This window comes from Anabrus simplex, chromosome 4, assembly GCF_040414725.1.
Source record: "Anabrus simplex isolate iqAnaSimp1 chromosome 4, ASM4041472v1, whole genome shotgun sequence".
Lineage (NCBI taxonomy): Eukaryota > Metazoa > Arthropoda > Insecta > Orthoptera > Tettigoniidae > Anabrus > Anabrus simplex.
Genome location: NC_090268.1, coordinates 55,328,123 through 55,350,615, shown reverse-complemented (window position 1 = coordinate 55,350,615; position 22,493 = coordinate 55,328,123). Strand labels below are relative to the sequence as shown.

At 41.2% G+C, this 22,493-nt stretch overlaps 1 protein-coding gene across 2 annotated transcripts in view; it reads right to left on the bottom strand.

Moving 5' to 3' along the window:
* LOC136871609 (uncharacterized) overlaps positions 1–22,116 on the bottom strand; it is a 161,608-nt gene extending 139,492 nt beyond the window's left edge. For both annotated transcript variants that reach the window (XM_067145064.2, XM_067145065.2), the window contains exon 1: positions 21,936–22,116. In XM_067145064.2, coding sequence (XP_067001165.2) covers positions 21,936–21,993 — 58 coding nt within the window. In that variant the 5' untranslated portion in view covers positions 21,994–22,116. The remainder of the gene's footprint in view (positions 1–21,935) is intronic.
* Between the last annotated feature and the right edge of the window lie 377 nt (positions 22,117–22,493).

Genomic DNA, 22,493 nt, shown 5'->3' with positions numbered 1-22,493 from the left:
CTTTCCAAAGTTCGTGGCAGAGTGGGGAATCGAACCCGGGCCTCCGGGGAGGGGAGTGGCAGCGAATCACGCTAATCAGTACCGTACACCACAGAGGCGGACAAGAATAAATGACACGCGATTAAAATCCCCGACTCGCCGGGAATCAAACATGGGACTCTCTGAACCGAAGGCCTCAATGCTGAGCATTCAGCCAACGAGTCGGATATCAGATTCTATCAAATAAAAATAATTCATTGCAGCCGAAAGGCCAAACAAAATAGTTTCATCTTACTGTATTCAGTTAATGACATTGTTCTTTTAGTGCACTTTGTTAGGTGGTATTTGTCACATTCTTGGTTACACAGTTTACATACACAGTTTTCACTGGGATTGTGGTAAGATTTGGTTGCACATATTTTGTGATGAAAACCGTGTCATAGTTCCTGATTTTCATCCAGTTTCTCTCCATCATTGTGCTTGTAGCGTAGAAATCTAGGCCTATCTCTTTACTCTTAGTCTCTCTTCTCTCCAGATGGTTCGTATATTGTTCTGTAGCTGGCAGTAACAATAATTTGTTCCACAGGTCCTCTGAGTAAAATGTCCCCTTGACTAGTATACAAATCCTTCTTATTGGTTCTGAATTTCCCACTCTCAGTTCATTTTTTATAAAGCAGGCTTTGGCCCTTTCTATTTTTTCAAAGTTTATGAGGCTTAGACGATCCCAGATTAGTTCTAATCCATAAGTTAGTATTGGAGATATAGTGGTGTTAAAAAGTCTCATTGCTATACAGTATCTAGGAACAGAGCTGAAAGCTTCTTTATGACTGGGATTGCGCTTGTGGCTGCTGCAGTTCTTTCTTGAATATGATATATAAATTACTTTGTAGTAGTTTTCAGGGTAATTCCAAAGAACCTCAAATGATTGTCAATTTTTGGAGGTTTTTCGGTAAGAGTGAGGGAATCTCTACATGTGATTTTTCCTCATTTCCGAAATGTCATATGGACTGCCTTTTCCAAATTAATGGTGAGGAGATTTTTCTTTACCCATTTCTCCAGCTCTATTAGAGATTCTATCAAATCACACTCAAATGTTTAGAAATCTATATTTTTAAAAAAAGTTTACTGAAAACAGCTTTGTCCATTCCATCCAGCCATTCTACTAGACCGCTTTGCTTCATTCTTTTCTTTTTATTCTTTCTGGAATTACCTGCCAGTGAATCATTAGGAATTATTAGGTCTTTAAGTTCGGTCAATTTTGTGTAATCCTAAGATCAAATCATTAAATGTCTGTACTTAACACAGTTACACACAATTACGGAGCAATATCTTTACGTACAGATACCGCCGAAGCTGTCTCTATATATATCGGTCCCTTTAGTCCTGAGGATCGTGATCTCTGAAGATATTTCTTTGCACCCGTTTCCATCCTCCACGGTCTTCTGCTATACGGGTAGATTGTATGAACGATGTTGCATGTTTTATGCCACCTGTCCAGCGTATAGGTGTTCGCCCACGCTCCCTTTCTAGCCAGGCACGTTTCCCAATATTATGTGCTTTTCAAGGCTTCCTTCTCCACGACGCATAATATGACCAAAGAATTGGAGAATCCTCTGCTGACATTTTGCCGATAACCTGGTACTGATGTTCAGCTCCTTGAGGATGGATTCGTTGGTTCGAAATGCTGTCCAAGGAATGCGAAGCATTCTTTTCCAGCACCACATCTCGAATGGGTTGATCTTATTCAAATCTGAAGCTCGTAAAGTCCACGTTTCAGCACCATAGAGGAAGATAGAGAATACCAGTGTCTGTACTAGTCTCGTCTTTAGCTTTACAGAAATGGAGCGATCCTTCCAAATATGAGATAACTGAAACATGATGTTCTTGGCCATGGCAATCCTTCTCCTAATCTCTATTTCACAGCTGTTGTTGCTAGTTAAAATGGCAACCAGTTACAACATTTCTGAAAACATTTCCATTTCGCTGAAGGCACTGAATTCGCTCAGCTTGCCAGGCCTATCAACTGCCATAATTTTTGTTTTTTGCTTGTTAATTTGCAAACCCAAACTGATGCTCGCAGTTCTGACACGGTCTAAAAGCTCTATCATTTCTGTATCATCCATGGCAATCAATACAGTGTCATCTCCATATCGGAGATTCGATATCTTTCTGCCACCAATAGGAAATCCACCAGTCCGAAGCTAGACGATTAAAAATGATAGGTATATAATGGCAAACCTACAACTTCAACCGAATTTGGTACACATACTGTCTGGAGAGAAATATTGTGGGGGCAAGACGCCCCTAGTAGTGTAGGAAGGGGCTGACATGAAGAAATCGAAAACGATCAATATTAGTGTCGAATCCATGCTTTTCTGTGTCACTAAGATGAATTGTGGCACCCTGCATCTCTTTTAAGTGCAATTTCAGCCTCTATCGGCTTGTGGATCACAAGAGTTGAAAAAGAAAATATCCAAAATGACCAAGATTAGTGTGGAATCCACTGTTCTCGGGTTTGCTAGGCTAACTGGTGACAGTTCCAATGACAGCTGGAATCGTGTACAATGTACATCATATCTATAGCGCGACGTGTAAATGCATACCCTTATCACTTATTTTTATCATTTGTCTGCAAGGATCATCTACTTCCCAGATAATATGGGCTGCAATAAAGCCGAACCTACATGCGAAACAAAATAATCTAAAACTTTAAATTAAACAAACAATGACTCTAAAACTACACGATAGTTCATAAAATATCAATCAACGCCACAATAATTAAGAAATCTGTACATCCTAAGAGTAAACTTTCAAAAAATACCTGGGTAATGCAAGGAGTAATTTCACATCAACACACATTATTTGACAGATCCTCTAGTAAATATTTATCTTTATTTCTGTTTAAATACGGTACTTAGGAACTTGAAACATATAACTTATCTTAATGACGTCCTTCTTTGTCTCTACTGCTAGTTCCCTTTGTGGGTGGGTGTGTAGAAAAACAGCCACGGTATCCTCTGCCTTTCGTAAGAGACGACTAATAGGGGCCCAGGGACTCAAACTTGGGAGCGTGGGTTGGCGACCTCGGGGCCCTTAGCTGAGTCCTGGCATTGCTTCTACTTACTTCTGCCAGGCTCCTCACTTTTATCTATCCTATCCGACCTCCCTTGGTCAACTCTTGTTCTTTTCTGACCCCAACGGTATTAGAGTATTCGAGGCGTAGGGAGTCCTTCATTTTCACGCCCTTCGTGGCCCTAGTCTTCCTTTGGCCGATACCTTCATGTTTCGAAGTGTCGGATCCCTTTCACTTTTCTCTCTGATTAGTGTTATATAGAAGATTGTTGCCTAGTTGTAATTCCTCTTAAGACAATAATCACCACCACCACCACCACCACTCTACAGCTAGAGTTGTTCTCATCTTGATCAAAACTGGTGGAAGGAAATAAAATCATTTAATTAACGAATTAGTTGCTTCATTAATTACAGCTTTTACCCGGTGTCAACCAGGTTTCTGCAAATCCAGGAAATGTGTCCCTCGAGTTACGTAAGAACATCACCAACCGAGACAGAAAAATGTACTGGTTTTAGCTCTTGCAGTGAAATGGATTTGTATAAACCTTGGTTGTACCTTGATTGTCAGATGTTAAATGAAATCTTTTGGGAGATAATACTTCTAATGCTGACTAATGTTAAGTATGCACAGTAGTTTTTGTGTGTTTGTTTATTAATTTTGAAAATATTTCTTAGCAAAGTAGAGGTCCCCATACTACGAAAAACGTAAAATTAAGCAATTTCCTCAATTGTGCCGAAAGTTGAAGGGCTAAAGGGCCAGGAAAGGTTTGAAATTGTGAGTCCTTGATAACTCTATCAAACTAAACAAAATAATTGAAAATCACTCCCGGCCTAAATGCAGTTCCAGGAAAACAGCCTAAAATCACTTTGTTCTTTACCCGTTTTCAATTTGATTCAAATCCAAGCCAAATTAACTTATTTACATAATTCTTTCTGTAATGTGTTCCTTACTTCAATACCGTCAGGCGTTTTGTTTTGAAAAATATCCACACCGAATGTGGTTATAAGGGCTTAAGTGAAACTCTGCATTGACTCACATTAGCGCTCGTACTGGTGCTTAAGTGAAACAATGCATCGGCTCTCATTAACGCTCGTAGTGGTATAAAAAGGCAAACTGCTAATCTAATCGACCGCATAACGATTGAGAAAATGATTGTAATTTTTAGGATTAAATAAAGACTATATTCTCATAGCGTAGGCCTACTTTATTTATTTCATTTACCTAAAATTCGTAGCTCATATCCCTAGGGTGTTTTCAAAAGGAGTTTCTTGAGTGGATTTTTGTCACTCAATGATTAATTATTATATTTCTAAATATACAGAAGTTGGAATAGTATTATTTGTAGTTTATTAATATTAAATGCCTTTGCTGGCAGGACCTAGTGTTTACAGTGCACTGTGTCTTCTGGTATGGGCTAGAGCAATTTTGTTACTTTCATTGATCTGTCTCTGTCTTATCCTTGGCTTTGACAATATGAAAGTGACTGAGGTATGAGCAATGCTAGTAATGCCATTCTTTGTGCAGCGAGTCCCTGCAATGAATGGTGTGAAAACGTTGCTCATAGGGTCGGTTGATGCATGCATTTCAGTGGGCTTGGCAGACTGATATGTAATAGCAACTTTTGGCTCGGTGAGGAAAGCAACGGGAAACTACCTCATTTCCCTAGTACACCTCTTCAGTGATGCCTAGACCATCTATGACAGCTGATGGCAGAGCTGTTGAGGATCCAACTAGCCTTAGGGCTGAAGACTGAACATTAATATTAACTTCAATTAACAATTTCATGGAAATAATGATTGTTTCAAAACAGAGATTTGGAAACTAATTTGATTCACACGGGTGAAAACGTTGAACCATGTAATAACTATTTAGTTCAGGGCTTCCTTATACTCGTGGTTTCGTCGAATTTTTCAATGAACATTTTATACACGATAATTAATACACACATAGTGTGAACAGACCTTTAAAGGTTTAAGTAGCGTAAGCCGAGTCGTAGAATGCTCTTCCCATGCCTAACGCAAGGCTTCTACTCTTAAAATATAAAAGGTTTTATTGCGAGTGAACTTTTCTAAGGATAGGTATGTGACCCTCTGGACTCTAGTAGAACGTTTGTGGATGTCTTTAACTCGTGTGTTATCACTTTCTTGATTTTTTTTTTTGTGCAGAAACCCTTACTGCTCGGCTTCCTTTCATCACAGTTCATTGTTAGATACACCTTCCCCATGAAATTCTCCAGGCAGAGGCAAAAACTGCATAAAAATCTTTCGCGTGGTTAATCAGCTAATAGAATGCTCTTCTCGGTGGTGGTGGTGATTATTGTTTTAAGAGGAAGTGCAACTAGGCAACCATCCTCTATATAACACTAATCAGAGGGAAAAATGGAAGGGATCCGACACTTCGAAAAATGAAGCTATCGGTCAAAGGAAGACAAGGGCCATGAAGGGCGTGAAAATGAAAGACTCCGTAGCCCTCGCAAACCTAATAGCGTCGGGGTCGGAAAAAAAACAAGAGTTGACCAAGGGAGGTCGGATAGGATAGATGAATGGGAGGAGCCTGGCACAAGTAAGTGGAAGCAATGCCAGAACTCAGCTGAGGGCCCCGTGGTCGCCAACCCACGCTCCAAAGTTCAGAGCCCTTGAGGCCCCTTTTAGTCGCCTCTTACGACAGGCAGGGGATACCGTGGGTGTTATTCTACCGCCCCCACCCACAGGGGGAAATGCTCTTCTCGTCCCAGCGCAGGATTTCTACTGTTAACATAAAAAACTGTAATTGAGTTCACAATTTTAAAGATAGGTACGTAGTCCCACGGACTTTTCTTTGTAGAATATGTTATGCTCGATAGTCTTTATCCATATAGATTATGGATATCTTTAATGGTTTAGGCAGCGTAAGCCGATACATTGTTGGTACCAGTACTTTGTCACTTTCTCCGAGTTCTTTTGCATACATTGTTATTGCTCAGTGGTGGTGATTATTGTTTTAAGAGGAAGTACAATGTTATTGCTCAGCTTCCGTAAATCACAGTTCAATTTGTAATACATGGAAGCCTAGGAACAGATATCAGAGAATTAGAGTAGGCCTGACCCAGTAATAAGAAGAGGGGAATTCCTCAAAGCAGTATTATTGGACCCCTACGTTTTCTTATATATGTAACTGATATGAGTAAAGAAGTGGAGTCAGAGATAAGGCTTTTCCCAGATGATGTTATTCTGTATAGAGTGATAAATAAGTTACAAGTTTGTGAGAAACTACAATATGACATCGATAATAACGGCGTATGGTCTCCGAAGAGGCCTGATGCAGGTCTTTTTCTAGTAGACGGCCTATTAGGCGACCTGCATGTCTGTGAAGATGAGGGCCCTACCTAGGATGATTTCTAATGTTGAATACGCCACACACACCCAGCCCCGAGCCATTGGAATTAACCAATTAAGGTTAAAATCCCCGACCCAGCCGGGAATCGAACCCGGGACCCTCTGAACCGAAGGCCAGTACGCTGACAATTCAGCCAACGAGTCGGACATGACATCGATAATGTTGTGAGATGAACAACAGCCAATGGTATGATGATAAACGGGGTTAAAAGTCAGGTTGTGAGTTTCACAAATAGGAAAAGTCCTCTCAGTTGTAATTACTGCGTCGATGGGGTGAAGTTTCCTTATAGGGATGATTGTAAGTACCTAGGTGTTAATATAAAGCAAGATCTTCATTGGGGTTTTCACATAAATGGGATTGTAAATAAAGGGTACAAATCTCTGCACATGGTTATGAGGGTATTTAAAGGCTGTAGTAAGGATGTAAAGGAGAGGGCATATAAGTCTCTGGTAAGACTCCGAATAGAGTATGGTTCCAGTGTATGGGACCCTCACCAGGATTACTTGATTCAAGAACTGGAAAAAATCCAAAGAAAAGCAGTTCGATTTGTTCTGGGTGATTTCCGACAAAAGAGTAGCGTTACAGAAATGTTGCAAAGTTTGGGCTGAGAAAACTTGAGAGAAAGATGGCGAGCTGCTCGACTAAGTGATTATGTTCCTAGCTGTCAGTGGAGAGATGGCGTGGGATGACATTAGTAGACGAATAAGACCGAGTGGTGTCTTTAAAAGTAGATAAGATCACAATATGAAGATAAAGTTGGAATTCAAGAGGACAAATTGGGCAAATATTCGTTTATAGGAAGGAGAATTAGGGATTCGTATGACTTAGCAAGGGAGATGTTCAATAAATTTCCAATTTCTTTGAAATCATTTAAGAAGAGGCTAGGGAAACAACAGATAGGGAATCTGCCACCTGGGTGACTGTCCTAAATGCAGATCAGTAGTGACTGAATTTCCTTCTCTGGGAAATCCTCTAGACAAGGGTTTCTTAACCTTTTGTTTCTGAGGCCCCCTCAGCATATACCGCATTCATGTCCAAGGACCCCCTAGCCATAGAGCATAATCCAGAGTTTAGTGAACAAAAAACAGAATTGCGTAATGTCACCGTGTTTGATTGTATTCGTTTAATTTAAGGTTAATATTTACTTTCCTTTAAATTTAAATTTCATTTCATTTACATAAATATACTTTATATATGCACAGAAATTATAAAAACAATGTGACACTTGGCTAATAATTACAACAGTCTGGATCTGAAAAGTTACTTGAAAAATTAATTTGGTACGTTTGTTGGATCAGTGGGTGCTGTTTTCCAAAGACCAAGCGTTTTACAAACGTAGTCACCCGAGCCGAAGATCAGCCTCTACATTAGCTCTGTTTCTGTACTTCCTTTTTCATTTGTGCAAGGGCAGGAAAGGTACACTCGCACAGGTACCTTGTCATGAAAGGCATTAAGAGCAGTGTTTCCTTTCCAGAAATAGGGCATAGGGGAATGTCATGGACCCAAAAGTCGATCAGAGACATGGGGGTGTGATACAAGGTCTTCACAAGATACTGCCAACTTGTACCATTTATCGACCAATAATTCCATATACCGCACTGTATGTAAATTATACAACAGTGAGGACAAAGTTCCTAAATTTAGAATAATGATCTGTGAATTGTGTTTGTACAATAATACTCCCACGTGGCGCGTCCCAGGTGGCGGATATGGGGGTCCTAACCGGCTTGCCAGCTGACTAGAGGGAAATAAAATAGCTCTCGCGGACCAAACACACAGCCCCCTGTGGGTGGGGGACGCAGACGAAGAATACACCCACGGTATCCCCTACCTGTCGTAAGAGGCGACTGAAAGGGGCGACCAAGGAATGATTGATTAAGAATCATGAGACAACTTGTGATTAGTACCATCACGCGAGGAATACCATTGATCGCCTTTACTTGCGGGTAGTACCACTATATTAGGTACACAACAGGTTTATGATTAGTACCAGAAACACGACGGGTCTGGGCGTTGCCAGTGATTAGTACTCACTATGTGAGGAACACTACGGGAATACCGGCGACCGCGATTAATTCACCTACCTACGTGAGGAAACACCATGGGTTTGCGTTGCCAATGAGTGGCGCCATTATGTGAGAAACACCATAGGTCTGCGTTACCTGTGCTGTGTACACTGACTTAGCAAATGTCATGGGATAGTCACCTAATAGCGTGTGGGGCCTCCTCTGGCCCTGCGAACTGCAGTGAGACGCCGTGGAAGTGAGTCGACAAGTTCTTGGTAGTCCTCTGGACGCAGCTGACACCAAATCGTTTGCAGAGTGGCCGCCAATGCTGGTCTGTTCGTGGGTGCAGGATCCATGGCACGAAGCCTGCGTTCCACGACATCCCGGATATGCTCGATAGGGTTCATATCGGGGCTCCTGGGTGGCCATGGCAGTCGTTGGACCTTCGCTGCATGTTCCTGGAACCATTCCCGGGTGACATGGGAGCGATGTGGCGGCGCGTTATCATCTTGAAACACCGCAGAACCGTCTGGGCGCTGGAAGGCCAAAAATGGGTGGAGGTGGTCTCCAAGCAGCTCAACATACTGCGTACCATTCGAAGTCTCTTCCAGAACAACTAGGGGGTCCATTCCATACCAGGAAAACGCACCCCAGACCATAACAGAGACACCAGTGGCCTGGACCACACCTTCGAGGCAGGCGGGATCCATCGCTTCATGTGGTCTGCGCCATACACGGTGCCTCCCATCGGCATGGTGCAGTTGAAATCGTGATTCGGCCGACCATATCACGTTACGCCATTGTTCCAGTGTCCATCCCTGGTGACTAGCGACAAATGCGCGTCGTTGTGCCCGATGACGTTGGGTTAACAGTGGCACCTGTGTGCGGCGCCGGCTCCCATACCCCATAGAACCCATGTTCCTACGGATTGTCCACTGGGAGACGTGTCTAGCACGGCCTGTGTTGAATTGAGCCGTGATTTGTTGCACGGTTGCCCGTCTGTCACTATTGACAATCCGTCTCAGATGTCGCCGGTCACGGTCATCGAGGGTGGCTGGACGGCCGGTCGTTCGTCTGTTGTGGACGGTGACACCCGCATTCAACCATTAACGATACACTCTGGACACGGTTGATCGTGTGAAGCCGAATTCCCGCACCACTTCCGAAATCGCACTTCCCATCCGTCGGGCACCGACTACCATACCCCGTTCGAACGGTGTCAGCTCACGACGACGTTCCAAGTTACACCTGTCACATGCACAGCCACTGCTCACAAGGTCTCCTATACACTGCCGCTGGCACAGGGGGCGTGTGGTGCGCAGACAACACACCTGCGCATCAGTGCTCCGCTATCTCATGACATTTGCTCAGTCAGTGTACATTATTTGTGAGTAGTACCATAATGTGTGGAACACCGTGAGTCTACGTTACTTTTGATTAGTCCCGGTACATAAGAACTACCATAGTTGAACTTTACTAGCGATAAGTAGCATTATGAGGGTTCGTTGACCTGGATTTTGGACTCCTTTGGACAAGCATAATCGATTCAGGATTGTGCTTTGGACGACTGTCCCTGGGTCAGTACTGCTATTGTTTTAAGATAGTTTCGTACAGGGTGAGGCATTGCGGGTCGGATCCACTGATTAAGTTCATAATAATTGTTCATCGTCGTCTTTTTGAATCCTAGTCAGTGGATCGATTTTGGAATTATTTTTAACTTTCAGTATTGTGAGATGGATCGGCTGATTATTTTAAATTCATATTCATCCATTCTTTCTTCATCATCACGTTTTGAATTTGGTCAATGGATGAATTTTGGACTTTTAAATTGTCATTATATTTCGGCTCATTTCGTAGCATTAGGGGCCGATGACCTAGATGTTAGACCCCTTTAAAACAACAAGCATCATCATCACCATCATAATTCTCATCATCAAATGTAAGAAGTAATTCGTGTTGAAGTAATTCTCAAACTAACTGCATTTTAAAACAAGTAATTGAAGAAAATTGGGCTATTCTAAAAGTAACCCAGTTTTTAAATTTCATTTTTCAGATTTGGCGATATGGAGCTGACATTTTTCAGATAAACAATGGATATAACATGACGATTTTAATGTTTCTATATTTTTTGGACTGTAAATACGTAATTGTATACGAACCAAAAAGTGACTGTTAATGTGCTCAATTTCATGCAATGAAGACAAATGTGAAACTGAAAATATCTCAGTTCCATGTCCGTGTAGGTTAGCTCCCTCTCGCATTCTAGCACTCAGTTTATTACCGGTATCCTATTTCTAGTATTAGCCTGAAGCTATTTCTTAACGGATGCAGTATTTAATACAGGCCAGAGGAAAATGTAGTTTCGCTGAGGTCTCAGTCTCATTCGAGATGTAATCGATTAAGTGTTAAAACCTCCAACATTTTGAAAATTATATTTTCTGAATTAATGATGTCTTTACACTGCAGGATTTTTTTTAAAAAAAATGTTTTACGTCGCACCAACACAGAGAGGTCTTATGGCAACGTTGGGATAGGAAAGTGCTAGGAGTGGGAAGGAAGCGCCCGTGGCCTTAATGAAGATACAGCCCCAGCATTTGCCTGGTGTGAAAATGTGAAACCACGGAAAACCATCTTCAGGGCTGCCGACAGTGGGGTTCGAACCCACTATCTCCCGGTAGCAAGCTCACTGCTGCGCCCATAACTCCACAGCCAACTCACCCGGTAGGAAAATGGCAACGTTGTAGCTCAATGGGAAGTAACTTTTAATACCTTATATTTATTGCTACATTAATAGGACCACGCTTTCAGAAACTGTACGTCATAATGCTTTGAAATTTTCAGTGATTTTAATTAATGAGATGATAGATTTTTTTTTTTGTGAAGAATTCAGATATTCATTTACTGCGATATTGTCCTATGTTTTCCTGTTTCCAAAATTTAAACCACCATTCACATTTAATTTTTCCCTGTATTTTCATAATTCTTCATGAATTTCAAGACAGGTATGTTTAATTTACGCCTGCAAAATATCATTCTGATAGCACCAGTAGTGATGCGTTGGAGTCTGATATTTGAGCGGCGAAAGCAGTAACTACGAAGTACGCTGCGTTGTCATAGTTATCTAATTCTGCAGTGTATCACCCTTTCATACAGGCTGAGTGTTTAATAAAATACGTAGGCCTAATGAAATTCAATAAATTTTGACCCGTTCCTAAGCTCGTGCTAATAATTTAAGACAGAACACGTCATTGCCGACAAATATTAGATTTCATAATTGTACCGGGCGGTACACCCCTACGCCGCAAATTTAAATCTTGCGCCAATAATGGTGCGAAGTTGAGGAACTTTTTTTGAAGAAATTTTGTACTCATAAGTTTTTGTCCTTACTACATTTCGTTATTTCATTTGTGGGTTGGCAATATTAATCTTTCTTTCCGCCAGTTTTGAACTTAGCCAATCCAGAATTTCTGTAATTAATTTTTGACCAATCGTGTCTTTCTTCTTCGATTTTGAGTGTACCTTCTACCCTGACCAATAAAATTGAGTGGGTGTGGCTGTTTTATTCATGAAAGGTCTCGAACTTTCCCCGAGGGTATAAAAACTGCTGATTTTCGTGTCTCTCGGCCACTTCTTCAACATCTAACCTAGTGTATGGACACGTAGCAGGGGGCAGGTTGCGCTTCTTCCTTCTGGCAGCAGCTTTTCAAAAAGGTAATGGCCGTTTCACATCTTTATTTCTTGCTAGCTCAGCAGTTTAACCCGCGGGGAAGGTCCAAAACCTTTACTATGTAACCTATCTTTCGAACATGTAATTTTCTTTCGTTTTTGCAAAAATTCATATATCTTTAACTGTAATTCGGGGATAGAGAGTAATTTACCCTCTCGAGCTCCCCTTCACATTGGTTTGAGGTGACTACGTTTTGTAACTGGTTTTCTTCCCTTCTGTAATGTCTTAAAATTTTCTTATACGAGTCACCTCCATAGTTTTGGAATAGCCCCTGTTTCATCGGCCTAGTGCCTCTTAGGTTTTAAGGCGTCTCATGTAGGAGTGCAAGCACTCGCCTTCATTCCTCTTTGTATTTTGGGCCATTTACTTAACCTGTTATTTTTCTACTAAGGCCTAGTACCCCCGTTTCATTTGATGTAAGTTGTGCCTTGACGGCAATTTTAAGTGTAAAATCTGGTATGGCCTTGTAATAGGCGTGAAAAATTGAGAACGGGTCAACTCTTTTATATGTGGTAAAAATACCTCTAGGAGGCCTGATATGGTTTTTGGAGCAAATGCTACTTGAATGAAGGGGTTTTCTGCCCTTGAATGTATTGTGCTCGGCATATTTGAGCTAGGAGCTCAAGGGGATTGTAAAGCGAGGGGCGTAAAGTCTAGAATTGTTCTAAATCTTGTCTTTTCCTGGCATTGTACCTGATTGTTGGCTAGTTGTTGACTTGTTGTTATTTGTTAAATTTGGAAATTGTTAAGTTTTGTCATTTTCGAAAATATAACCTTTTAAGGAAATCTTATTCCATCTCTTGACAAAGTAGTTAGACCCATTCACCCTAGCACCTTCTTTCACCTCTGCTGTTCCACAGATACATCGGAACAATAATCACTAACAAAATCATCAGTTTCTGAGAATAACCTCAAAATATGCACACGTTGAATACAAAACAGAACTGTACAACAAGCCACTGATTAATCTACCAAAAAAACAAAAAACAAAAAAAAAACTAACAACGAAAATAATATTCAGAAAACAAACACGTAACCTACATAAAGCAGCAACAACTAACACAATGCCACTCCGAATAGGCCTAATATCAGAAAAGCGACTGAGAGCAACCCATCCCACGTGGTAATAGCTTCCTTAAATGAGGTATCGCTGTTATCGTTGCCATAGCAACAGACTATCTTCGAGCAGCGTTAGTCAGCTTTTTTTCGCCGGTGGCGCTATATATCAGACTCCAACTCTCGTGGGCCTTAGTACAGTTTCGGTCTATTGATATTAGGCCATCATCAGCCATAAGATCTTAAAACATTTACAAAACTAATTGGCCATATAACAAAAATAGATAGCATAATACTTGAAAATACAGTAGTTCTGATCTAATGTAAAAACAAAAACAAAAAAACAACAACAAAACCCACGGCACTTAACGCCCTTGAAAGGGCTCTGGCGTGCCCAGCGATCGCTGCTCAGTCCGAAGGCCTGCAGATTACGAGGGGCCATGTGGTCAGCACGACTCATTCTCTCGGTCGTTATTCTGGGCTTTCGAGACCGGGGCCGCCATCTCACCGTCAGATAGCTCCTCAATCCTAATCACGTAGGCTGAGTGGACCTCAAACCAGCCCTCAGGTCGAGAGAAAAATCCCTGACCTGGCCGGGAATCGAACCCGGGGCCTCCGGGCGAGTGGTAGGCATGCCACCCCTATACCACGGGGCCGGCGATCTAATTTTCAATATCCACTAAAATAAGTCACTGTCTTGAGGATACAGCACAACACTTGAAAATTCTTATGATCTGTTGGTATACCTCAATAAATATAAATCACTGTCTTGAAGATCTATAAATAATTTGTTGAACACTTGTATAAAATTAAAAGCAACTGGTAAAAAAGTAAAAAAAAAAGATAGAATAGATTGATGTTAAATTAGATCTTAGTTGATTATGTTGTGAAACAAGGTCAAGACCTTATGGCTGATGATGGCCTGATATCAGTATGCCAAAACTTGTACCATGATTAAAATAAATTGGAGTACTAATTTTGTATTGTATTGATCAGGTGGATTGAAAGCCTCCGTGGCTCAGGCGGCAGCCTGCTGGGTTCCGTGGTTCGAATCACGTTCACTCTACGTGAGAATTATGCTGGACAAATCGGAGGCGGGATAGGGTTTTCTCCAGGTACTCCGGTTTTTTCTGTCATCTTTCATTCCAGAAACACTCTCCAATATCATTTCATCTCTCAGTCATTAATCATTGTCCCAGAGGAGTGCGACAGGCTTCGGCAGCCGGCACAATTCATATCCTCGCCGCTAGATGGAGGCTTCATTCATTCCATTCCTGACCCGGTCGAATGACTGGAAACAGGCTGTGGATTTTCAATGATTAGGTGGATTACCTCGTTTATAATTACTTTATAATTATTTCAGGATATACAATGGAATTTTGTCTCTGACTGCACTGCCACCATTTTGCAAACTGGGGTGACTGTACTCTATCGTATAGGCCTAATGTGTGAAGCTTATGTTGATAACTGCAAAATTTTCAGTTTTATACACTACCGCTCATTAATTTCAATACACCCTGGTATTTCAGACTTACAATACCAATCAAACGTTATTTCTCACAAAAGGTAATTATATTAACTTACACATATATAATACAGTCACAATCATTATATTTTACTTTCAGCAAAGTATCCTCCTTCGGATTTAATGACTGCCTCACAAACTCGAGGCATGCGGTCAATTAGTTTCTGTAAGTATCGTGAATCTATATGACTCCACACATCCTTAACAATATTGTAGAGATGTTCCTTGCTGCATACATTAACTTCCTTGATAGTCTGTCCACTTCATCCCAGACCATTTCAATAGGATTACAATCGGGGCTTTGGGACGGCCATACCATATCTTTCAGCACTTTCTGTTTTTCCTTTGATGCAATGTAGTTCGTACAGTATGCCGACCGATGTTTTGGGTCATTATCCTGTTGTAAGGTGAACCCTTTTCCTATTAAGCGCAATCCACTTGGTATTGCATGATACTGAAGTATGCGGTGGTACTGCTTCTGATCCATACCTCCTTCTATTTTCACAATGTCGCCAACTTTATCTCCGGCAAAACATCCCCAAACCATAATAGAACCTCTACCGTGTTTAACTGTAGGTACGAGTAGAACACACTGCTGGGCTACCCCTTCCCCTACAAATCGGCGAACAAATGTTCTCCTTCTGGTTTCAAAAATCTTGAACTTCGATTCATCGGTGAATAACACCTTCGCCCACTTTTCCGATGTCCAATTACGATGTTTTCTAGCCCATTCAAGTCTCTTCTGTTTATTTATGGGCCTTAGAAGGGATTTTCTTGCTGTGACACATCTTTTCAAGCCGGCTTCAATCAGTCTCTTTTTGACTGTTGCAACAGATTTTGTTGCCTCATTTCTACCAATTCTGCACGAATCTGGGGCGCTGTTTTGAATCTATTTCTCTTACTGGTAATTCTGATATATTTATCATCACTTTTAGTTGATTTAGGAGGTCGTCCTGGTCATGGTATGTCCTTATTGCTACCTGTTGTCTTCTGGCGGTGAAGGGTGTATTGCACTCCCCCTATAGTGCAATACACTACACTGTTTCGCAATTTGGCAAATAGATAAACCTGATTGGCTAAGTGCTACAATTACAGCACATTTTTCTATGGATATTTCCACTCGTGGAGCCATACTAGCGATGTGCATACTTCAACTGTCACGATGGAACTGACATGCAGGAACCACATGTTATGTATCGTAGCAATGCTTGCCGTTCGCTGCAGATATCACTTCACTACAGGGAACAACACAGGTGCACCAAATGCGGCGTCCGTCGGCAAATAGGTAAACAAACATATCCGATAGGTACATAACGTTTATGTACACAACATTGTTTGTTGGATACTATTGTATCTCGATGACCACAAATAAAAATGATGACATGTGTACAACTGTTCTACTATTCCTTTGCTTCCTCAACCGTACCCACGGTATTAGACCTTATCTACAGAGAACTAGATGTCAATTACTGGGTGTACTGAAATTAATGAGCGGTAGTGTATGTCTCAAATTATGGGTTTTCTGCATTTTAAAATCTAGTGTTGTATTCCCGGTTACTCCCTCCTTAATAGCTGCGGCAGTATGGACGCTGCTGAGGTATGTATGGTGCTGAGTAATGACTAACGACATTCAGACCACGATTAGTGCGTCTGGATGAGGTGCTTCTTATAGAGCCAATCGTGTTGCAACAGCACTTTCTGGCCCTGTGGGGAAAGCAAGGGCAAACTATGTCACTCCCATCATGGCTCGTACGACTCATTACGGCGCTGTCGTAGGTTTTTGCGGATTCTCTATAACCGAATAAACTTAGTTGGAGCTATTTGAGGATCCAACCAGTCTTCGGGCTGAAAGTTTAATAGACTGAATTCTAGTACTGCAATAAGAATTGATAATTTAGTTTTCCCTCTTAAAAGAAAAACTATCGCCTCGATCATATTTATGTACAACCAAACACACTACTGAAATGAAATGTCGTATGGCTTTTAGTGCCGGGATATCCCAGGACGGGTTCGGCTCGCCAGGTGCAGGTCTTTCTATTTGACTCCCGTAAGCGACCTGCGCGTCGTGATGAGGATGAAATGATGATGAAGACAACACATACACCCAGCCCCCGTGCCTTTGGAATTAACCAATTAAGGTTAAAATCCCCGACCCGGCCGGGAATCGAACCCGGGACCCTCTGAACCGAAGGCAGTACGCTGGCCGTTCAGCCAACGAGTCGGACAACACACTACTAACCACCGCAGAAACATGAAATAGGGAGTACATCCTTCCACATAGGATTAGTGCCAGAAGGCGCATCCTGCCGTAAACTGGACATTATTTGCAGTACTGCCCACCCAGAGAGGTAGGCAAAGGCCAGGAAAGAAATAATGATAATAATAATAATAATAATAATAATAATAATAATAATAATAATAATAATAATAATAATAATAATACAGTAATAATACCGTAATAAGTTTAATAATAATAATTGGTCTAATAATAATAATGTCCGCCTCTGTGGTGTAGTGGTTAGTGTGATTAGCTGCCACCCCCAGAGGCCCGGGTTCGATTCCCGGCTCTGCGACGAAAATTTGAAAAGTGGTACGAGGGCTGGAACGGGATCCACTCAGCCTCGGGAGGTCAACTGAGTAGAGGTGGGTTCGATTCCCACCTCAGTCATCCTCGAAGTGGTTTTCCGTGGTTTCCCACTTCTCCTCCAGGCAAATGCTGTGATGGTACCTAATTTAAGGCCACGGCCGCTTCCTTCCCTCTTCCTTGTCTACCCCGTCCAATCTTCCCATCCTCCGCAAGGCCCCTGTTCATCATAGCCGGTGAGGCCGCCTGGGCGAGGTACTGGTCATCCTCCCCAGTTGTATCCCCCGACCCAGAGTCTGAAGCTCCAGAACACTGCCCTCGAGCCGGTAGAGGTGGGATATCTCGCTGAGTCCGAGGGAAAAACCAACCCTGGAGGGTAAACAGATTAAGGAAGGATAATAATAATAATAATAATAATAATAATAATAATAATAATAATAATAATAATACCGTAATAATAAGTTTAATAACAACAATTGGTCTAATAATAACGCTAATACCGAGCAGTGAGTTGGCTGCGCGGTTTGGTTCACGTAGCTGTAAGCGTGGATTCGGGAAATAGTGGGTTCGAATACCACTGCCGGCAGCCATGCAGAAGTTTGCGTCGTAAAAGGAAAATGAAAGAAGGAGACAATGATTCCGAAGCAAAATATGAAATCTGCGGCAATTACCGAAATAAATGGTTAATAATAATAATAATAATAATAATAATAATAATAATAATAATAATAATAATAATAATAATAATAATTCGTACAGGACATCTGGTTTTCTGAAGAAATTCCGGAGGATTGGAAATGTGCATTGATTCACCCACTTCACAAGAAAGGAGACAAATCAGATATTAATAACTACAGAAGAATTTCTCTCCTCTCACTCGTGTATAAAATCTTCTCTAAAGCTCTACTTAATAGATTAGAGAAACAAACAGACCACCTGATCGGAGATTATCAGGCTGGATTCCGAAAAGGGAGATCCTGCGCAGAACAAATCCTAAACCTAAAAACCATACTACAGATTAGCAAAACCAAACAAACAGTAATCACCTTTATTGACTTCAAAACGGCGTATGATTCCATAGATCGGCAGACCCTGTTTAACATACTAGAGGAATTTCAAGTCGACAGGAAAACGAGGGAATTGATTAAACAAACTCTGACCAACACAACATCAAAAGTTAAGTTCTTGGGAAAAATTTCTGAACCGTTCGAAATCAGAACTGGTGTCCGACAGGGAGATGGACTATCCCCACTACTATTCAATTTAGTTTTGAAAAAAGTGATTCGTGAATGGAGGAAAGAAACTAAAGGTATAAACATTGGAAGACTTCTTAAAGACAAAATTCACCTTGATTGCTTAGCTTTCGCAGATGACCTTGCGATCCTTTCGAACAACAGACAAGAAGCAATCCACTCCATAGAAAAATTGCATGAAATAGCAGCAAAAACCGGACTTCAAATTTAATTTGAAAAGACGCAGTTTATGGAAGGAACTAAATCAAGATTCAACAATCAACCATTAATCACCAAATGTGGAATAATTTCCCAAGTAGACGAATTCAAGTATCTAGGTGAAATTATTCAGCCAACAGGGTTAAATCAGGAAGCTAACAAAGAAAGAACTGCTAAACTGCAAAGGGCTTACAAAATCACATGGATCAGATACAACAAAAGATGTATATCAAAAAATGCAAAATTACGGCACTACAATACAGTCATCAAACCAGAGGCACTTTATGCATCTGAAACACTGATCATTGGCGGCAGGTCACAAATGAAAAGCATTGAGAAACAAGAGAGGAAAATTCTCAGAAAAATCCTAGGACCTAAGTTCGAAAATGGAATTTGGACGAAAAAGAAACCACACGAAATTTTTCAATTCGCAGAAAAAGTCACAGATACCATCAGAAAGAGACGACTAAAATTCTACGGATACCTACACAGAATGGATAACAACAGGCTGACAAAGAAAATTCTAAATGTAGCTCTAACCCTGAAAATCCGCAACAATTGGTTAGCAGAAATTCATGAAGATCTACAAGAAATGGGTATTGAGGACGAAACCATTCAAGATAGAATGAAATTTAGAAGCTTAGTAAACAAACATAAATTTGCAGAGAAACCAACAAGAGAAAATACAGGCTGGACAGAAACACGCAGAGAGGAACACAGTGAAAAAATGAAGATATATTGGGAAGAAAAGAAAAAGAAAAATTGTGCAAAATAAGTTCAAACGCGCTCCACAGTTGGGCACAACGAATCAAAATAATAATAATAATAATAATAATAATAATAATAATAATAATAATAATAATAATAATAATAATAATTTTATTGGCTTAACGTCCCACTAACTACTTTTACGGTTGTCGGAGACGCCGAGGTGCCGGAATTTAGCCCCGCAGGAGTTCTTTTACGTGCCAGTAAATCTACCGACACGAGGCTGACATATTTGAGCACCTTCAAATACCACCGGACTGAGCCAGGATCGAACCTGCCAAGTTGGGGTCAGAAGGCCAGCGACTCAACTGTCTGAGGGACACAACCCGGCAAATAATTTTTAAAATATCTGCATGCAGCTAAATCAAACGTAATTCCCCTTTCTCTGGGGGGAGGAGTGTTCAAGATCTCAACGCTAATGCTCGGAAACGAAATAATAAATAATAATAATAATAATAATAATAATAATAATAATAATAATAATAATAATAATAATAATAATAGCCGCCTCTGTGGTGTAGTGGTTAGCGTGATTAGCTGCCACCCCCGGAGGTCCGGGTTCGATTCCCGGCTCTGCCACGAAATTTGAAAAGTGATACGAGGGCTGGAACGGGGTCCACTCAGCCTCGGGAGGTCAACTGAGTAGAGGTGGGTTCGATTCCCACCTCAGCCATCCTGGAAGTGGTTTTCCGTGGTTTCCCACTTCTCCTCCAGGCGAATGCCGGGATGGTACCTATCTTAAGGCCACGGCCGCTTCCTTCCCTCTTCCTTGCCTATCCCTTCCAATCTTCCCATCCCTCCACAAGGCCCCTGTTCAGCATAGCAGGTGAGGCCGCCTGGGCGAAGTACTGGTCATAATTTTTTTGATTATGAATTGTATTTTAGTATAGTTTTTTTAACATTTTCTGTTTGTGAGGGGGCTTTAGGACTATTACAGTAAAAACTGTAGGCCATCAATGATATTGAAGTTATGAATATACAGACTTTACTACTCCTTATGAATTCGACTCATACATACTTCCCTACAACGAAATACCTACAAATGGTTTTCGGTTACTAGATGTAGATAACCGAACTGTACTCCCTATAAATACCCCTGTTCGAGTTCTAGTCACGGCTGCTGACGTTCTCCATTCTTGAACAGTTCCAGCCAGTTGTATCCCCCGACCAAGAGTCTGAAGCTCCAGGACACTGCCCTTGAGGCGGTAGAGGTGGGATCCCTCGCTAAGTCCGAGGGAAAAACCGAACCTGGAGGGTAAACAGATGATGATGATAATAATAATAATAATAATAATAATAATAATAATAATAATAATAATAATACCGGTAATAATATCGTGTGGCTCGTTCTAGCCTGGTGCAGTCCTTAGAAGGCAGACCCTTCGACGAGGGTGGGTGCCATCTGCCGTGTATGGGAAACTGCGTGTTGCTGTGTGTGAGTTGCAGGGATGTTGGGAATAATACAATACAAACACCCAACCGCGAGGCAAGGAAATATGATTAAAATCTCCACCTCGGCCAGGAATCGAACCCGGGGTCCTCTGAACCGAAAAAATTACGCTGACCATTCAGCCAAGGAGCTGGAAATAATAATAATAATAATAATAATAATAATAATAATAATAATAATAGACTCTACAAGACAGTTGTTTTGCCAGAAGCTTTATACACCTCAGAAACCATATCCCTTGGAGGTCACTCTAAAATTATAGAAATTGAATAGTAAGAAAGGAAAATTCACCGGCAAATTTATGGTCCCACGACAGAAAGTGGAATGTGGATTAAGAGGACAACAGCGGACCTGTATTCATTAACTGACAGGTTCACTGATGCCATACGCAAGAGACGCCTGAAATTTTATGGCCATATTTATAGAATGGGCAGCGACAGACTCGCCAAAAGATAATCAAAACTAATCATCTCAAAGAAGGTCAAAATAAACTGGATAGGAAAAATTAAGACGGACCTCCAAGAAATTAATATCACGGACGACACCATAGAAGATCGCGGAGCCTTTGGTACAATAGCAGCTAGGCACAAATTCATGGAGAAACCTTAAAAGAAAAATGGTACGAAGTGGTTCACAGAACGCAAGATACAACACAGTGCATTCATCAAGAGATTTTGGCAAGATAACAAGGCGAAAACCATCTTGCTTGCTTATTGTTTAAAGGGGCCTAACATCAAAGGTCATCGGCCCACGAAAACCATCAGGCCTACGGTCAAGTTCAAACGTGGTCCCTGAATGGGCATAACAAAGAAATAATAATAATAATAATAATAATAATAATAATAATAATAATAATAATAATAATAATAATAATAATAATAATAATAATACATTTAGAACTATCGGTAGATTTTGTATTAACGTACTGAAAGGCTACTAACCTATGAAGACGACGACAGCAACTCCCGACAATGACAGAAAGAAGAATGTGTAATTCATTTAGATGAGGTATTTCGAAAACTCTCACTCACTAAATCACCTCCAAACTAAATATATCATTCATTTAGATGAGGAAACTCGAAACTCGACACAGGCGATTTCTCACATTACTGAACCTCTTTGTTCGAGGTGAGAGATAATCTGACAGAAATGGATAAGATTAGCTATCGATGTTCCTTGATAACAGGATGACGTATAGACTACTTCACAATACACTGATATACCATTTACCGGGCGAGTTGGCCGTACGGTTAGGAGCGCGAACCTGTGAGCTTGCATCCGGGAGATAGTGGGTTCGAATCTCGCTGTCGGCAGCCCTGAAGATGATTTTCCGTGGTTTCCCATTTTCACACTAGGCAAATGCTGGGGCTGTACCTTATTTAAGGCCACGGCCACTTCCTTCCCATTCCTAGGCCTTTCCTATCTCATCGTCGCCATAAGACCTATCTGTGTCGGTGCGACGTAAAGCGAAAGCGAAATAGCAAAAAAAAAAAAAAAAA